The sequence below is a fragment of the Gambusia affinis genome, linkage group LG07 (genome assembly GCF_019740435.1).
Source record: "Gambusia affinis linkage group LG07, SWU_Gaff_1.0, whole genome shotgun sequence".
NCBI lineage: Eukaryota > Metazoa > Chordata > Actinopteri > Cyprinodontiformes > Poeciliidae > Gambusia > Gambusia affinis.
This window is the reverse complement of record NC_057874.1, coordinates 27,451,666-27,464,517: the sequence shown is the minus strand read 5'-3', so window position 1 is coordinate 27,464,517 and position 12,852 is coordinate 27,451,666. Positions and strand designations below refer to the sequence as shown.

Below are 12,852 nucleotides of genomic sequence, written 5' to 3'. Positions count from 1 at the left end.
TGCATTACCGCCATCTGCTGGAAAGGATCAGGACGCTTAGCTTCAGCCGTCGCTGTTTACGTCCGGATTTATTGCGTTTTGCCTCTTGTGGCGTAAAATTATGACGCACGTCTCACTTTATTGATGTAAAAGTTGGATAAATGCGTCATGACTGTTCAGAGCAAGGTTGTTATAATAAACTAAAACTAACAAAATAACAACTGAATGAATTTCTTCAGAGATTTTAGCAGGATCTCCGCAACAGGAAGCACAAACCTGGAGCTGCAGACATGAAGCAGCAGCTGATTGAATCAGAGCCAACAATGTTGTTGTTCATGTTTTTAGTTCAAAAGGCCGAACATCTCGCCTAACTTCCTGGCCCAGCACCTCCACCTTCTCACCAAGATTAAAGCGAAAGCAGAAAATTTCAGACTAAAATGGTCATTTGGATTCAAACCTTTTTGTTGTTCCTGATTTCAAAGCAGTGAAACAGAGAGAAACACTTCCATTATTAGATTCCTCTCTGGCATCAACTAAAGCATTTCCAGATCGCTCCTTCAGCTACACCCCGAGCTGTGTGGACGATGCAGAGATTACAGCAAATTAAAGGGAATTATGGTTAATCCACCGCCAGCATTTTGCCTCATTGTAACACATGACTTCCTGTTGGAGCCACGCTGATGGAGAGAAGATTAATGTCTTCATTTCTGTCTTGTTAGGCGCTTTCTGACTGCCACCAACTGCTCACACATGTAGAAAAACAACGATCAAATAAAATCGCACTGAGCTCATGAAACATTTTATCCTGCAAAATATCTCAGATCTAATTAGATTTCCCTTTTTCTAAGGAGTACATAGAACAGATTTCATCCTCATTAAGGTGATTTATTAGTTGGAAAAGCCAACAGGAAACTAACTGGTGCAGGAAAAAGTTTTAGTTTTCAAAATGGCTTCATAATTCAGACTAGAAATGTCCATAGTGATGATTAAAGCTGGACAGAATCTATCTTTCATGTCTTATTTTTGATTAATGTGGTTACATTGGGTTATGTAGAAGAAGGAGATCCAGCTAAAGCATATCAATAACCACTAAACCGTTCCTCAAACTCTGGAACACTGGTTGATCCCCTGAGTTTAGGACCTTCCATCTGTCTGAATGAGTTCAACGGCTGAAATCAGTCTGGTATCAGACAGAAACAACTAAAAGAACAATCTAGACCTTCCGCCTGGAAGACTAACAACCAGGATGACTTTGACAGACTGCTGACCAGTCTGACTGCTTGGCGTGAAAACAAAAAGTCAGAAAATGTGACCTGTCACAATGAACCGAATGTTGCAGGACTCCTCAAGTTTGTGTGCTCAGTCCACAGCAGTTCACACTATCAACGAACAGCATCCAAAAGAAAGCAAAATGTTTGATGATAAATCAATATACAGTGTGGAGGTGAAAGAGCTGGAGGGCTGCTGACAATCTGATCCACAAAACCAAATAAAACGTAGGAGATTAACCCTGGAGGTTGCATTAAACAAATCATTTTTAACCAGTATTTTTAAAACAATGACAGAAAAATCTGAAAGCCATCGATCATTTAAATGGATTAAAACATGTCTGGTGCAGCTGAGCTGCTACAGAGCGTCTATGGGATCAGAAAACTCCTGGTCCAGAGAGTCTTGCCAACTTCTGATCACTTCACTTGGAGAAATGTTCCCTGATTTCCAAACTTTGGCTGAAGTGGCACTTGTAATTCCAATGTGACAGCAGAGCTCAGATTCATCCTCTAGATCAACATCAAAACAGCCACGAGATTCACCCAAAACGTCATGACCACGGCCTCTGCAGCAATCCCCCTGGAGACATTTAATCAAACAAAGATCAGCCTCTGTGGCGACCTCTGTGTCTGTGGCGACCCCCACAGACAAAGCTACTAAATATGTAAAGAAACATCAACTTTTAGGATGTTTCTTACTCACTATTCAATAATTATTATATTCATTTAGCATAAATGCTGCCTCATACATCTGATTTTATATATATGTGCATAAGTAAGAAAATAAGGCGTGCTCGAGGGTCAGTTTCACAGCTTAGTTTAGCATTGAGCAAATAATGAACACAAAATTATTTTAATGTTTTTATTAATTCAGTTATTTTTTTTTGTCTCAAGAGTACGTTTGACCCACATGAGAAAAAGTTTGACATGCCCAAGTTTATAAAGTGGCTCTAAAAGCATCATTATCCTCCATTAGAAGCTGCTGCAGCGAAACCTTAACAAGTTAACAAAAATCTGCTGCAACAATCTGTTGAATCCATTTGTTCCAACATAATCACAAAATGCTGGTAGCAGCTGGACAGTTTGTTTCCATCAGAGGAAACCTGCAGGTTGGCACGCCGTCACATAAACCATGGCTGCCATATATAGAACCGTCCGCTTCCACACATAAATACTGGAAGTTATTGTTTCTGCATACATCATGCATCACTGTCTGCTCCCTGCTGGGCTCCACTTTGTCTGCAGACGTCCACAGAGACACAGAGCAGAGCGGGACCAACACTCACACACTGCGCTCTGTTTGATTCACGACCTCAGGGGACACGTTTATTTGAGTCACCACGGGACAATGTGGCCCAATTCATTTTAACACCATTGTTTCTGCTGGTTGTTGCAGTAACTCAGCAGAGTAACAATATTTATGCCACATGAGGGCTTTATGTAAACCAGCTGTGAGTTTACAGTCATACGCCTGAATGCTCACGTCAAGAAAGATTTGAGCTCATGGTTTTCCACTGTCCTTCTGCTGAAAACGTCACAACCACATCAGGTAGGGGGCGCTATGGGGGAAACACATAGCGCCTGAAACAGAGCAGCAGTATGCAACTTTTCTAAAAAATTATTTTAGTTATAACTGAATGGTATAAGCAAGGTGGGCAAAGTACCCAAAAACTGTCAAGTAAAAGTAGCACTACCTCAACATATCTTTGCTCAAGTAAAAGTAAAAAGAAGCCATCCAAGAAATTACTCAAGTAACGGTAAAAAATTATTTGGTAAAAAAAAAAAAGTCTACTCAAGTACTGAATAACTCATCAACCATTTAATATTTTAAAATATTTAAAACAATCAAGCTTCTCTGCCTTTTCCCAGTGCTAGCAAGAAAACAAATCAGAGCCAGGAGTCTTAGCGCTGTCAATCACAATCTCAAGTGGCGCTGCCCATCCCACCTTTTCTCAACCCTTTTTTTCTCACCCCCTTTCTCTCCGCTATGGTGTGATCAAATGCTAAGTAGTGCTCAGGCTAGTCAGCATGTAACAAGTTGTTTCTCCGCTATTAGCACATATAGCAGAGAGTACATGAGGTTGATTGACAGCGCTAGGACCCTCCTCCTGACTCTGATTGGTTATCAGGAGCAGTGGAGGAGGTTGATCTTTTCACAGATTATCTGTCTCATAACAACCAATCAGCACTTTAGACAGAAAAACAATGAATTTGCTTTTTGACAGTGGCTAACAATCGTGTGTGTGTGTGTGTGTGTGTGTGTGTGTGTGTGTGTGTGTGTGTGTGTGTGTGTGTGTGTGTGTGTTGTTGGCGCCAGCTCCTTTCGCTGCTCACAGAGCTGCAGGAGGAAGGAAGCATTTGGTTGGACACAAAGAGATGATTGTTGCTTCGGCTCAGATAAGCAGCTAATTAATTAGCTCAGCGCTAAAAGCAACCAAACAATAGAGGAAGACGAGGAGGAGGCATCAAGCTGCGACTCCTTCCTCATTAACGTCACCTCCAAGTCATCTCTCCCAGTTAAAGAGACATTTCAGAGTTAATCCCCTCCAGTGACCCTGTGCAGGCCTTGACCTTTGTCCCCCAGCATCACCTCCTCAGCTGATGAGGTAACAGCTCTCCGCTCAGCTGTTGTCTCCTCTGAATGTGAGAAATTGACGTGAGCCCGGCTGGGTGGTCCGCTCTGCTCCGACTGAGCGCGCTCAGTGATCTCAGTTTGACTTGGAACAAAACTTGTTGGAGAAATAAATTTTTTCCTTCTGGTTTCCTGTCTGGCTCTGCTGGGACTTTTGCAGCGGCGTTCTGACCTCTGACGTCACACCGTGCACACGTTCAGGAGCTTCTCATAGTGCAAATATTGGCTCTTATTAAGGCTAGACAATAAAGCAACAACAATATATATCACAATAAACATGTGATCAATATCAATAGATAATACATTTGATAGAATATTCAATAATCAGTATATAAAATTCATTGAGTTCCAATCCATTCTGGGAGATATAGGCAGATGTAGGCTTAGCTGCTCCACCTCTAAAAGTTGGTGGCATCAACTGACTCGGTGACTTTTTGGCTACCTAGCAACAATTTGCTGGGTAACAAGCAGTTTGAAGTCCCCCTCAACTTCGGTTACCTAGCAACAACTTGTTGACTAACTGGCGCAGCAGCAGTTCAAGGTTTCACTACTGTGCCTCATAAGTGTTTAAAAATAAAAAACAACAGTTTGAAGTTAAAGCTGGATATAAAAGAAAGGTTATGCCACCAGTAAGCTGTAAATTCAGATATTGAAAACAAAAAACCTAATCAATAGTTACTGACTATATTGACTACAATGAAACGCTTATATTGTGATAAGTTCAGCCCTAGTTCTTATCCAAACGAAAAAAGCTCTGAGGTATTAATCAGACCGACTTTAAATATGCGGAAGTTTGCGCGTTTTCCCTTCCAGTAACTGAGGAGGTGTTTCCTGTATCTTTGGTGACCTCCCGCTTCATCAAACCAGTCCACAGTTGGACACGTAGCAGATTAGAGGACAATAACGTCCATTTTTCTGACCCCATCTTGTTGACCTGGGTCCAGTCAGGAAACGGCTGCAAAGGAAGGAAGTCAACAAAAACTCGCTCAGCTGAGGAGGACAAACAGCTGAACGGCAGCAGGACGGACGCTCTGACAATTCAGAGAAAAATACACAGAACCGACCGGAACCAACTAGAGGCACAGGACCCACTGATATGTCATAACATATTTTACTGGACGATAAATTGTCCCAGAAATTATTGCAATATTGTTTTTGAGACCATTTTTAAGTAATATCATTTGAATGGCATAATAATGCAAGAATACATCCTCAAAGATCAATAAACTTTAAATTCTAATAAATATTTAACACCGGAACTGGAAGACATTTTAAATATCCAATATAAATTCACAAAGAAACAGAAACAACAAATTAAATGAATTATGAAGTCTCTGTAAATAAAATTATCTTTCAAATAAGGGCTAGTTGAGACCAAAGCACCAGACTTTTGTCATCCAGTTTTTGGTAGAAAGAGAGAAGAGAAAAACTAATCATGCAAATGGAAATTATTGAGCTAGTTTTAACTTAACTGGCCTTTAACTGATCTATTGTGACAAGTCTATGCATGATGCATGGTGTATTACTGTCATGTTTGGCTCAACTTTCCTAACCCACATGCAGAACACGACAAGAGAATAGATGTTCCGTTAAAGGTTTATTTTACAAAGAAAAAAAGGGTGATTTATCGCGGGCGGGAAGCGTCTCCCAGGGAGCGGCTCGCGGTCTGCTGACACACTAGGAAGGTAACAGACAGATGGTGAGTTTCAGGTGATGGGAATTGGGAGCTTCGAAGGAAAGGAGTGGTCTTACTTGTGGCGAGGTGGATTACGAGCTGGGGGGGGGAGTTCCGGGCCGTAGGATCGGGGAGGATCTTCGAGTGGGTCTTTTGAGGTTCCAGGGGTCCAGAGGTAGTAGACGGCGGCGGAGGGCGGACAGGTAAGAACAAGCGGAATAAGTTCTCGGAAGGGAACTTCACGTTTCCAGCGCAGCACCTGAAAGTGACAAGCAACAGATGATTTTCTCGAGAGGAAACTCAGGTAAACTCAGAGAGGCTCTTGCTCAGTGGAGGCTCTTGCTCAGTGGCTTGGGCTGCCATTGCAGGTTAACACTCAGGCGTTGAATGAGTGTCGGTCAGCTCCTCTTGAACAGCCGAGCAGATGAGTGATCAGCAGCAACCGGTGTGTCGGTAATCCGACACACCCCTCCGGGACGGCAGCTTCTGGCACCCTCTAGCGGTTGACACAAAGAAAAGGAACCCAACCCACAACTAAAAAGAAACCAAAAACCCCAGTACCTAACAGTACCCCCCCCTTAATGGTCGCCACCTGGCGGCCTAGATGAGCTGGACTGAAGCGAACCACGGTAGTCCCTTATAAGGGATGGGTCCAAAATGAAAGAGCCAGGAACCCAAGAACGATCCTCCGGACCGTAGCCCTCCCAGTCGACGAGGTACTGCCACCCACGACCTCGCCGACGGGAGTCCACGATCCGGCGGACAGAATAAGCTGGATGACCATCTATGTCTCGGGCGGGAGGAGGGGGCTCGGAAGGAGGGCACAGCGTGCTGGTTTGGACGGGTTTTATCTGTGAAACATGAAAAGTGGGATGGACGCGCAGAGAGGCTGGGAGGCGTAGACGAACAGCAGATGGATTGATAATGGACTCTATTTCAAACGGGCCGATAAATCTTGGAGAAAGTTTCTTGGACATAGATTTTAGCGGTATATTTTGTGACGACAACCATACCTTCTGGCCCGGGGTGTAATCAGGAGCGGGGATCCTCCTGCGGTCGGCCAGCCTTTTGTTTTGGGCAGCTGTGCGGTTGAGTGCGTGAACCGTCTCCCTCCAGATCTTGTGACAACGACGGATGTGGTGTTGCACAGATGTAACCGCAATGTCGTCCTCTTCAGTCGCAAACAGCGGTGGCTGATACCCTATAGAGGCTTCGAAGGGGGACCGACCTGTGGCTGTGGAAACATGACAATTATGAGCATACTCCACCCATGGGAGAAAAATGCTCCAGTCAGCAGGGTTGGTGGATGTGAGGCAACGGAGAGAGGATTCCAGTTCCTGATTCATTCGCTCAGTCTGGCCATTGGTCTGTGGGTGGAACCCTGATGTCAGAGCTACTCTGGCATTAGCGCCCGAACAGAACCTTTCCATACCTGTAAACTGGGGTCCTCGGTCAGACAAAATCTCCACTGGAATGCCATGCAAGCGAAAAACATGTTTAACCAGTAATTGAGCTGTCTGAAAAGCAGATGGTAGTTTCGGAGGAAATTAAATGACAGGCCTTAGAAAGCGGTCTATTATGGTAAGGATTGTTGTCATACCTTTAGAAGAGGAAGGCCAGTGACAAAATCAATGCAATGTGCGACCATGGGCGCTTGGGGACGGATAAAGGTTGGAGGAGGCCGAGGGAGGTCGGTGGGAGGATTTATTCCTAGAACAAACACGGCAGGCAGAAACAAATTCTTTAACATCCTTATATATAGATGACCACCAAAACTTCCGGTTGATAAGAGCGATGGTTCGGCTGATGCCCGGGTGTGCAGAAAACTTAGAGGAATGGATCCAGTGGAGAAACGGGACCTGACTGTAGATGGAACATAAATTTTATTTGGGGAACAGGACTCGGGAGTAGGCTCGAGTCGCTGGGCTTGTCTTATAAGATCCTCGATCTCCCAAGAAACAGATGCTACCACACAGCTAGGAGGCAGAATGGTGGTCGAAACTCTGTCGGAGTCATCTGGAGAGTGAATACGTGAGAGGGCATCAGGTTTGATATTTCGAGAACCCGGACGGAAGGAAATGATGAGATTGAACCGGGAGAAAAACAGGGACCAGCGTGACTGCCGAGGATTAAGTCGCTTAGCAGATTGGAGGTAAGCCAGGTTCTTATGATCCGTCCAAACCAGCACGGGATGTTCAGTACCCTCCAACCAGTGCCGCCACTCCTCTAAGGCCAGCTTGATGGCTAACAGTTCTCTATCGCCCACGTCATAGTTTCGCTCCGAGGGAGAAAGCCTACGGGAGAAAAAGGCACAGGGATGAGTTTTGCTGTCAGTGTTAGAAACCTGTGATAGGACTGCTCCTACCCCCGTGTCAGAGGCATCAACCTCAACAATGAACTGTTTCTGCGGGTCGGGTTGAACAAGGACCGGTGCAGTCGCAAACAGGGATTTAAGTCTCTTAAATGCAGCGTCAGCTGCTTGGGTCCAACAGTAACTGGACTTGGTCGAAGTTAGTGACGTTAGGGGTGAGGCAGTCTGGCTGTAATTTCGAATGAAACGACGATAGAAGTTAGCAAATCCTAGGAACCGTTGGAGCTGTTTACGCGAGTCCGGGGTGGGCCAATCCAACACGGCTTTGATCTTCTCCTCTGTGGGTCTTATCTGCCCGCCCTCTAGAATATAACCAAGAAAAGAGATTGAATCTTTGTGAAACTCACATTTTTCTGCCTTCACAAACAGTCTGTTTTCCAGGAGCCGCTGGAGGACGAGACGGACATGGCGACGGTGTTCCGAGAGGTTCTTAGAAAAGATGAGAATATCATCAAGGTACACAAAAACAAAAACATTAAGGAAGTCTCTCAGGGCGTCGTTGACAAGTGCTTGGAAAAAGCAGGGGCATTAGACAAACCAAAAGGCATGACCAAATACTCAAAGTGACCTAACGGAGTCTTGAAGGCTGTCTTCCACTCGTCACCTTGACGAATGCGAAGAAGATGGTAAGCGTTTCTTAAGTCGAGTTTTGAAAAAATGGTGGAGCCGTGGACTGGTTCAAATGCAGATGATAATAGAGGATATTTATTCTTAACAGTTATTTGATTTAAACCCTATAATCAATACAGGGACGGAGAGAGCCATCTTTCTTTCCCACAAAGAAGAATCCGCCCCTAGAGGAGAGGAGGATGTGCGGATGATACCTGCAGCCAACGACTCCTTAATATACTTCTCCATAGTCTCCGCTCAGGTCGGGAGATGTTATAGAGGCGGCTAGATGGAAGGGGTGCTCCGGTAGGAGATCGATGGCGCAGTCATAGGGACGGTGAGTTACTGAAAACTGGCGCCAGGTCATGGTACTCGGAGGGAATTGTAGACAGATCTAGTGAGTCTGCGGGTTCAGATTGTTGCGTGGGAGAGCCTGGAGGAAACGCAGAGCGGAGACAGGAAGCATGACAGGAAGTGGACCATGACTCGAGATGTTTGTCTGCCCAGTTAATATGTGGGTTATGACGTTGCAACCAGTTAAAACCAAGGATCACAGACGAGTTAGCGGTGGGGAAGACAAAAAAAGAAATCACCTCGCTGTGGTTACCGGAAATAATGAGACGCAGCGGCTTAGTCTGGTGAGTGATTCGGGGGAGTGACTGTCCGTCAATAGCTGTAACTCGGAGCGGAACAGGCAACTGCACGGTCTCTAGAGACAGCTGGTGGACTAATGCTGTGTCCATAAGATCACGTTCACACCCTGAATCAATGAAGACAGACAGCGGAAATCACGGCTGCCGATGGCAGCGGTTGCCGGTAGTAACAGGCGAGGAGTTTCTTTGTTAAGAGGGGGGTCCGCCAGCCTCCTCATTTTTACTGGCGGACCTGACGGTTTAAACGCTCCGGGCAGGTGGCAATAAAGTGGCCCGGGGCCCCGCAATAAAGACATAGCCGGGAAACCATGCGTTTCTGCCTCTCCTCCGGAGAGAGGCGAGTGCGGCCAATCTGCATGGGCTCGGGATCGTCAGCCCTTGGTGAGAGGGATTCAGGCAGTGTAGTCGAGGGTCCAGCAATCATCTTAACCGCAGAGACTCTTCGTTTTCTTTCTTTGACTCGGGAACGGATCCTGGTATCCAGTCGGATGGACAGAGCTATTAACTGCTCTAAAGTTTGCGGTTCATCAAGGATGGCCAGTTCATCCTTTATCGATTCGTTTAAGGCGTGAAAAAACGCGCTTTTAAGAGCTGCTGCATCCCAGCCGAGCGGCTGCTTTAATTCTAAAGTCTATGGCAAAATCAAACGGTTCGTTGCCCTTGCTTCAAATTCCATAGCTCCCGTGAGTTAAAGCTGTGTCCTGGTCCTGACCGAAAACTTGTTTAAACTCTTTTAAAACTCATCAAAAGAGCAACCATAATTAGTGGGTGTGGGAAAAGCGAGCCTCGGCCCAGCATAGGGCGCGGTCAGACAGTAAGGACAGGGCGTGGCGATCTTGAGCTATCATGTGAAAAACTTTGGGGCGAATGATTAAATATTATGGAACTGTAATATAAATCCCTTACATTTGTTGTGATCTCCAGAAAACCTTTCAGGAGTCGTGGCGGATCTCTGGAAAACGTGGTTCTGGCCGGTGGAACTGGATCCGAGTAGCGACTGGTTCTGGTGCGGGGTTCTGCGGCAGAGAATTCCGTAGAAAAATGGCTAATTCGTCCAAGCGGCGATTGGTTTCCGCTTGGCGAGCACTCAGCTCCTGCAGGGCGGACTCGTGGGACTGAATTAGAGAGTGTTGTTCTGATAAAGTTTTCCTTATCGCGTCCGCTGGGCTGGGATTTTGGCCTGAGTGTTCTGTCATGTTTGGCTCAACTTTCCTAACCCACATGCAGAACACGACAAGAGAATAGATGTTCCGTTAAAGGTTTATTTTACAAAGAAAAAATGGGTGATTTATCATGGCGGAAGCGTCTCCCAGGGAGCGGCTCGCGGTCTGCTGACACACTAGGAAGGTAACAGACAGATGGTGAGTTTCAGGTGATGGGAATTGGGAGCTTCGAAGGAAAGGAGTGGTCTTACTTGTGGCGAGGTGGATTACGAGCTGGGGGAGTTCGGGCCGTGGGATCGGGGAGGATCTTCGAGTGGGTATTTTGAGGTTCCAAGGGTCCAGAGGTAGTAGACGGCGGCGGAGGGCGGACAGGTAAGAACAAGCGGAATAAGTTCTCGGAAGGGAACTTCACGTTTCCAGTGCAGCACCTGAAAGTGACAAGCAACAGATTAATTTTCTCAAGAGGCAAACTCAGGTAAACTCAGAGAGGTTCTTTCTCAGTGGCTCGGGCTACCATTGCAGGTTAACACTCAGGCGTTGAATGAGTGTCGGTCAGCTCCTCTTGAACAGCCGAGCAGATGAGTGATCAGCAACCGGTGTGTCGGGAATCCGACACACCCCTCCGGGACGGCAGCTTCTGGCACCCTCTAGCGGTTGACACAAAGAAAAGGAACCCAACCCACAACTAAAAAGAAACCAAAAACCCCAGTACCTAACAATTACAGACATTATTGTCTGAGGATGAATCACCTGCAGGAGTCTGCATTATGCTCCGCTCTGCATGTTGTTCTGTTTTTAGTCTTATTGGAAGATGATCATCAGACCCAAAATAAGACAAAGATGAAGAGAAATATTTTCAATAAAGGGAAAAATCAGATCTAAAACATGATTCGGTCTGCAAGAAAGGAGAAAAGCGCATTGGTTGGTTGGTTGGATGGTTGGATGATTGGTTGGTTGGTTGGATGATTGGTTGGTTGGTTGGTTGGTTGGATGGCTAGTTGGATGGTTGTTTGCATCATTGCTTGGTACAGGATTGACTGGTCGGTTTCATTGATTGATTGATCGAATAACTATTCAAGTAACTATCGAATACTTAGTTGTTTGATTGATTCTTTGGTTGGTTAGATGGATGGAGAGTTGATTGGTCAGATAGTTCTTCACTGACCTCTGACCTCCAGAGCTGCACCAGCTTCTCTTATGAACCAGCTTCTTCTCTTTCCCAGACTGTTTTTCTTCCCACAGACATTTGGAGCTTCAGGTCTTCAGCTCTGGGCTGAAGAGGAGGGGGATTCTCCCGACTGCTGATGAAGAGGATGTTTTTCTGGGCTTTTCGGCATCAGTATGCATTCTGCATATTTCATGTGGGTGTTTAGTTGTTTAGTTTTAAATGTTTTTATGATGGGATTTTAACTCGCAGGATGATGAAACGCCATGCAACAGATTCCGGTGACTCCTGGATGATTTATGAAGGTTCAGTCGGAGCGGGAAAACCTCCTGCTTCATCAGATTCCTCTGAGGCGACATCGGGGGAGGAAGAGAGGAGAACTGCAGGACAGGACAGCGAGGAGACGGCAAGCGTCATGCAACCACGCCTCACTGTCTCCAAGATAAATACGCTGCAAGGAGCCAAAACAGCTGTCAGAGTAAAAACTGACATTAGGAGAGTTATTTCCTCATCCTCAGCTTAGTTCGTCTATTCAGAGAAACATGGAGTCATCATGGATATTAAGGGGTTAAAATGATTTTGTTAATGTTGACGAAGAGCAAACATCTCAGCACTTTGCTGCTAGAAGCTTCCCTGACATTTGGACCAGAGTTTCAGCTTTAAACTGATGCAGACAGACCAAAACATGACCTGCAGGTTAAGAGAGCCCAACGGTAAAACACGGTGAAGGCTCATGTTACTGAGGGGAAACAAGCAATCTGGACCCAGAGAGCAGAGGGATCAAACTGTTTTAATTCCACTAAAACATGTCAATAAAAACTTAAAGCACTAGGTGTTTTCCATTATGATGCCATTTTATAGCACAATCAAGCAACTATGTTAACTTCAGCTGTTGACTTAAAGGAATTTTACTTTGTTATTTCATTACTTGAAATTGGACCTCTGTCTCTTTAAAAACTGTTGCTCCATCTGAAACTCCACCTCCAAGTAATCACAACATGGCCCCTTCAACAACGTAGCACTGAGCTGTAGCTCCAATAATGACTCAACAGATGCTCAGTTCCACCAGCTGTTTGCTGATTGCTGCTGGCTAGTCTGAAGGAGCTGAGTGGTGAACTTCTCTGTGAGGCAGAAGCTCAGAAACAAAGAGGAGCTGCGTCTTGAGGGCAATATTATCCTATTACTATTATATTATTGTTAATCGCAATAACTTCTGGGATCAATACTACACACTACGACACCAGTCATACAGGGATTTTCCATGACTCATCCTCACCGTCCAGCTCTAAACAGCTGCTTCTGAGGCAAAACAATGACACAAAACAGACAGGAAAACA

The 12,852-nt window shown here is 45.4% G+C and overlaps 2 protein-coding genes across 3 annotated transcripts in view; both read right to left on the bottom strand.

The window, feature by feature from the left end:
* Positions 1-12,852, bottom strand: part of si:dkey-49n23.1 (semaphorin-3D) — a 51,375-nt gene that overhangs the window by 37,221 nt on the left and 1,302 nt on the right. The window lies entirely within an intron of this gene.
* On the bottom strand, positions 6,020-9,611 carry LOC122833953. Its single transcript, XM_044121951.1, has 7 exons — positions 9,425-9,611; positions 9,142-9,294; positions 8,881-8,967; positions 8,143-8,227; positions 7,757-7,848; positions 6,568-7,022; positions 6,020-6,405 (listed from the first exon to the last, which is right to left on the bottom strand). The coding sequence occupies exons 1-7, from the start codon at positions 9,609-9,611 to the stop codon at positions 6,133-6,135; spliced, it is 1,332 nt and encodes a 443-aa protein (XP_043977886.1). The 3' UTR covers positions 6,020-6,132.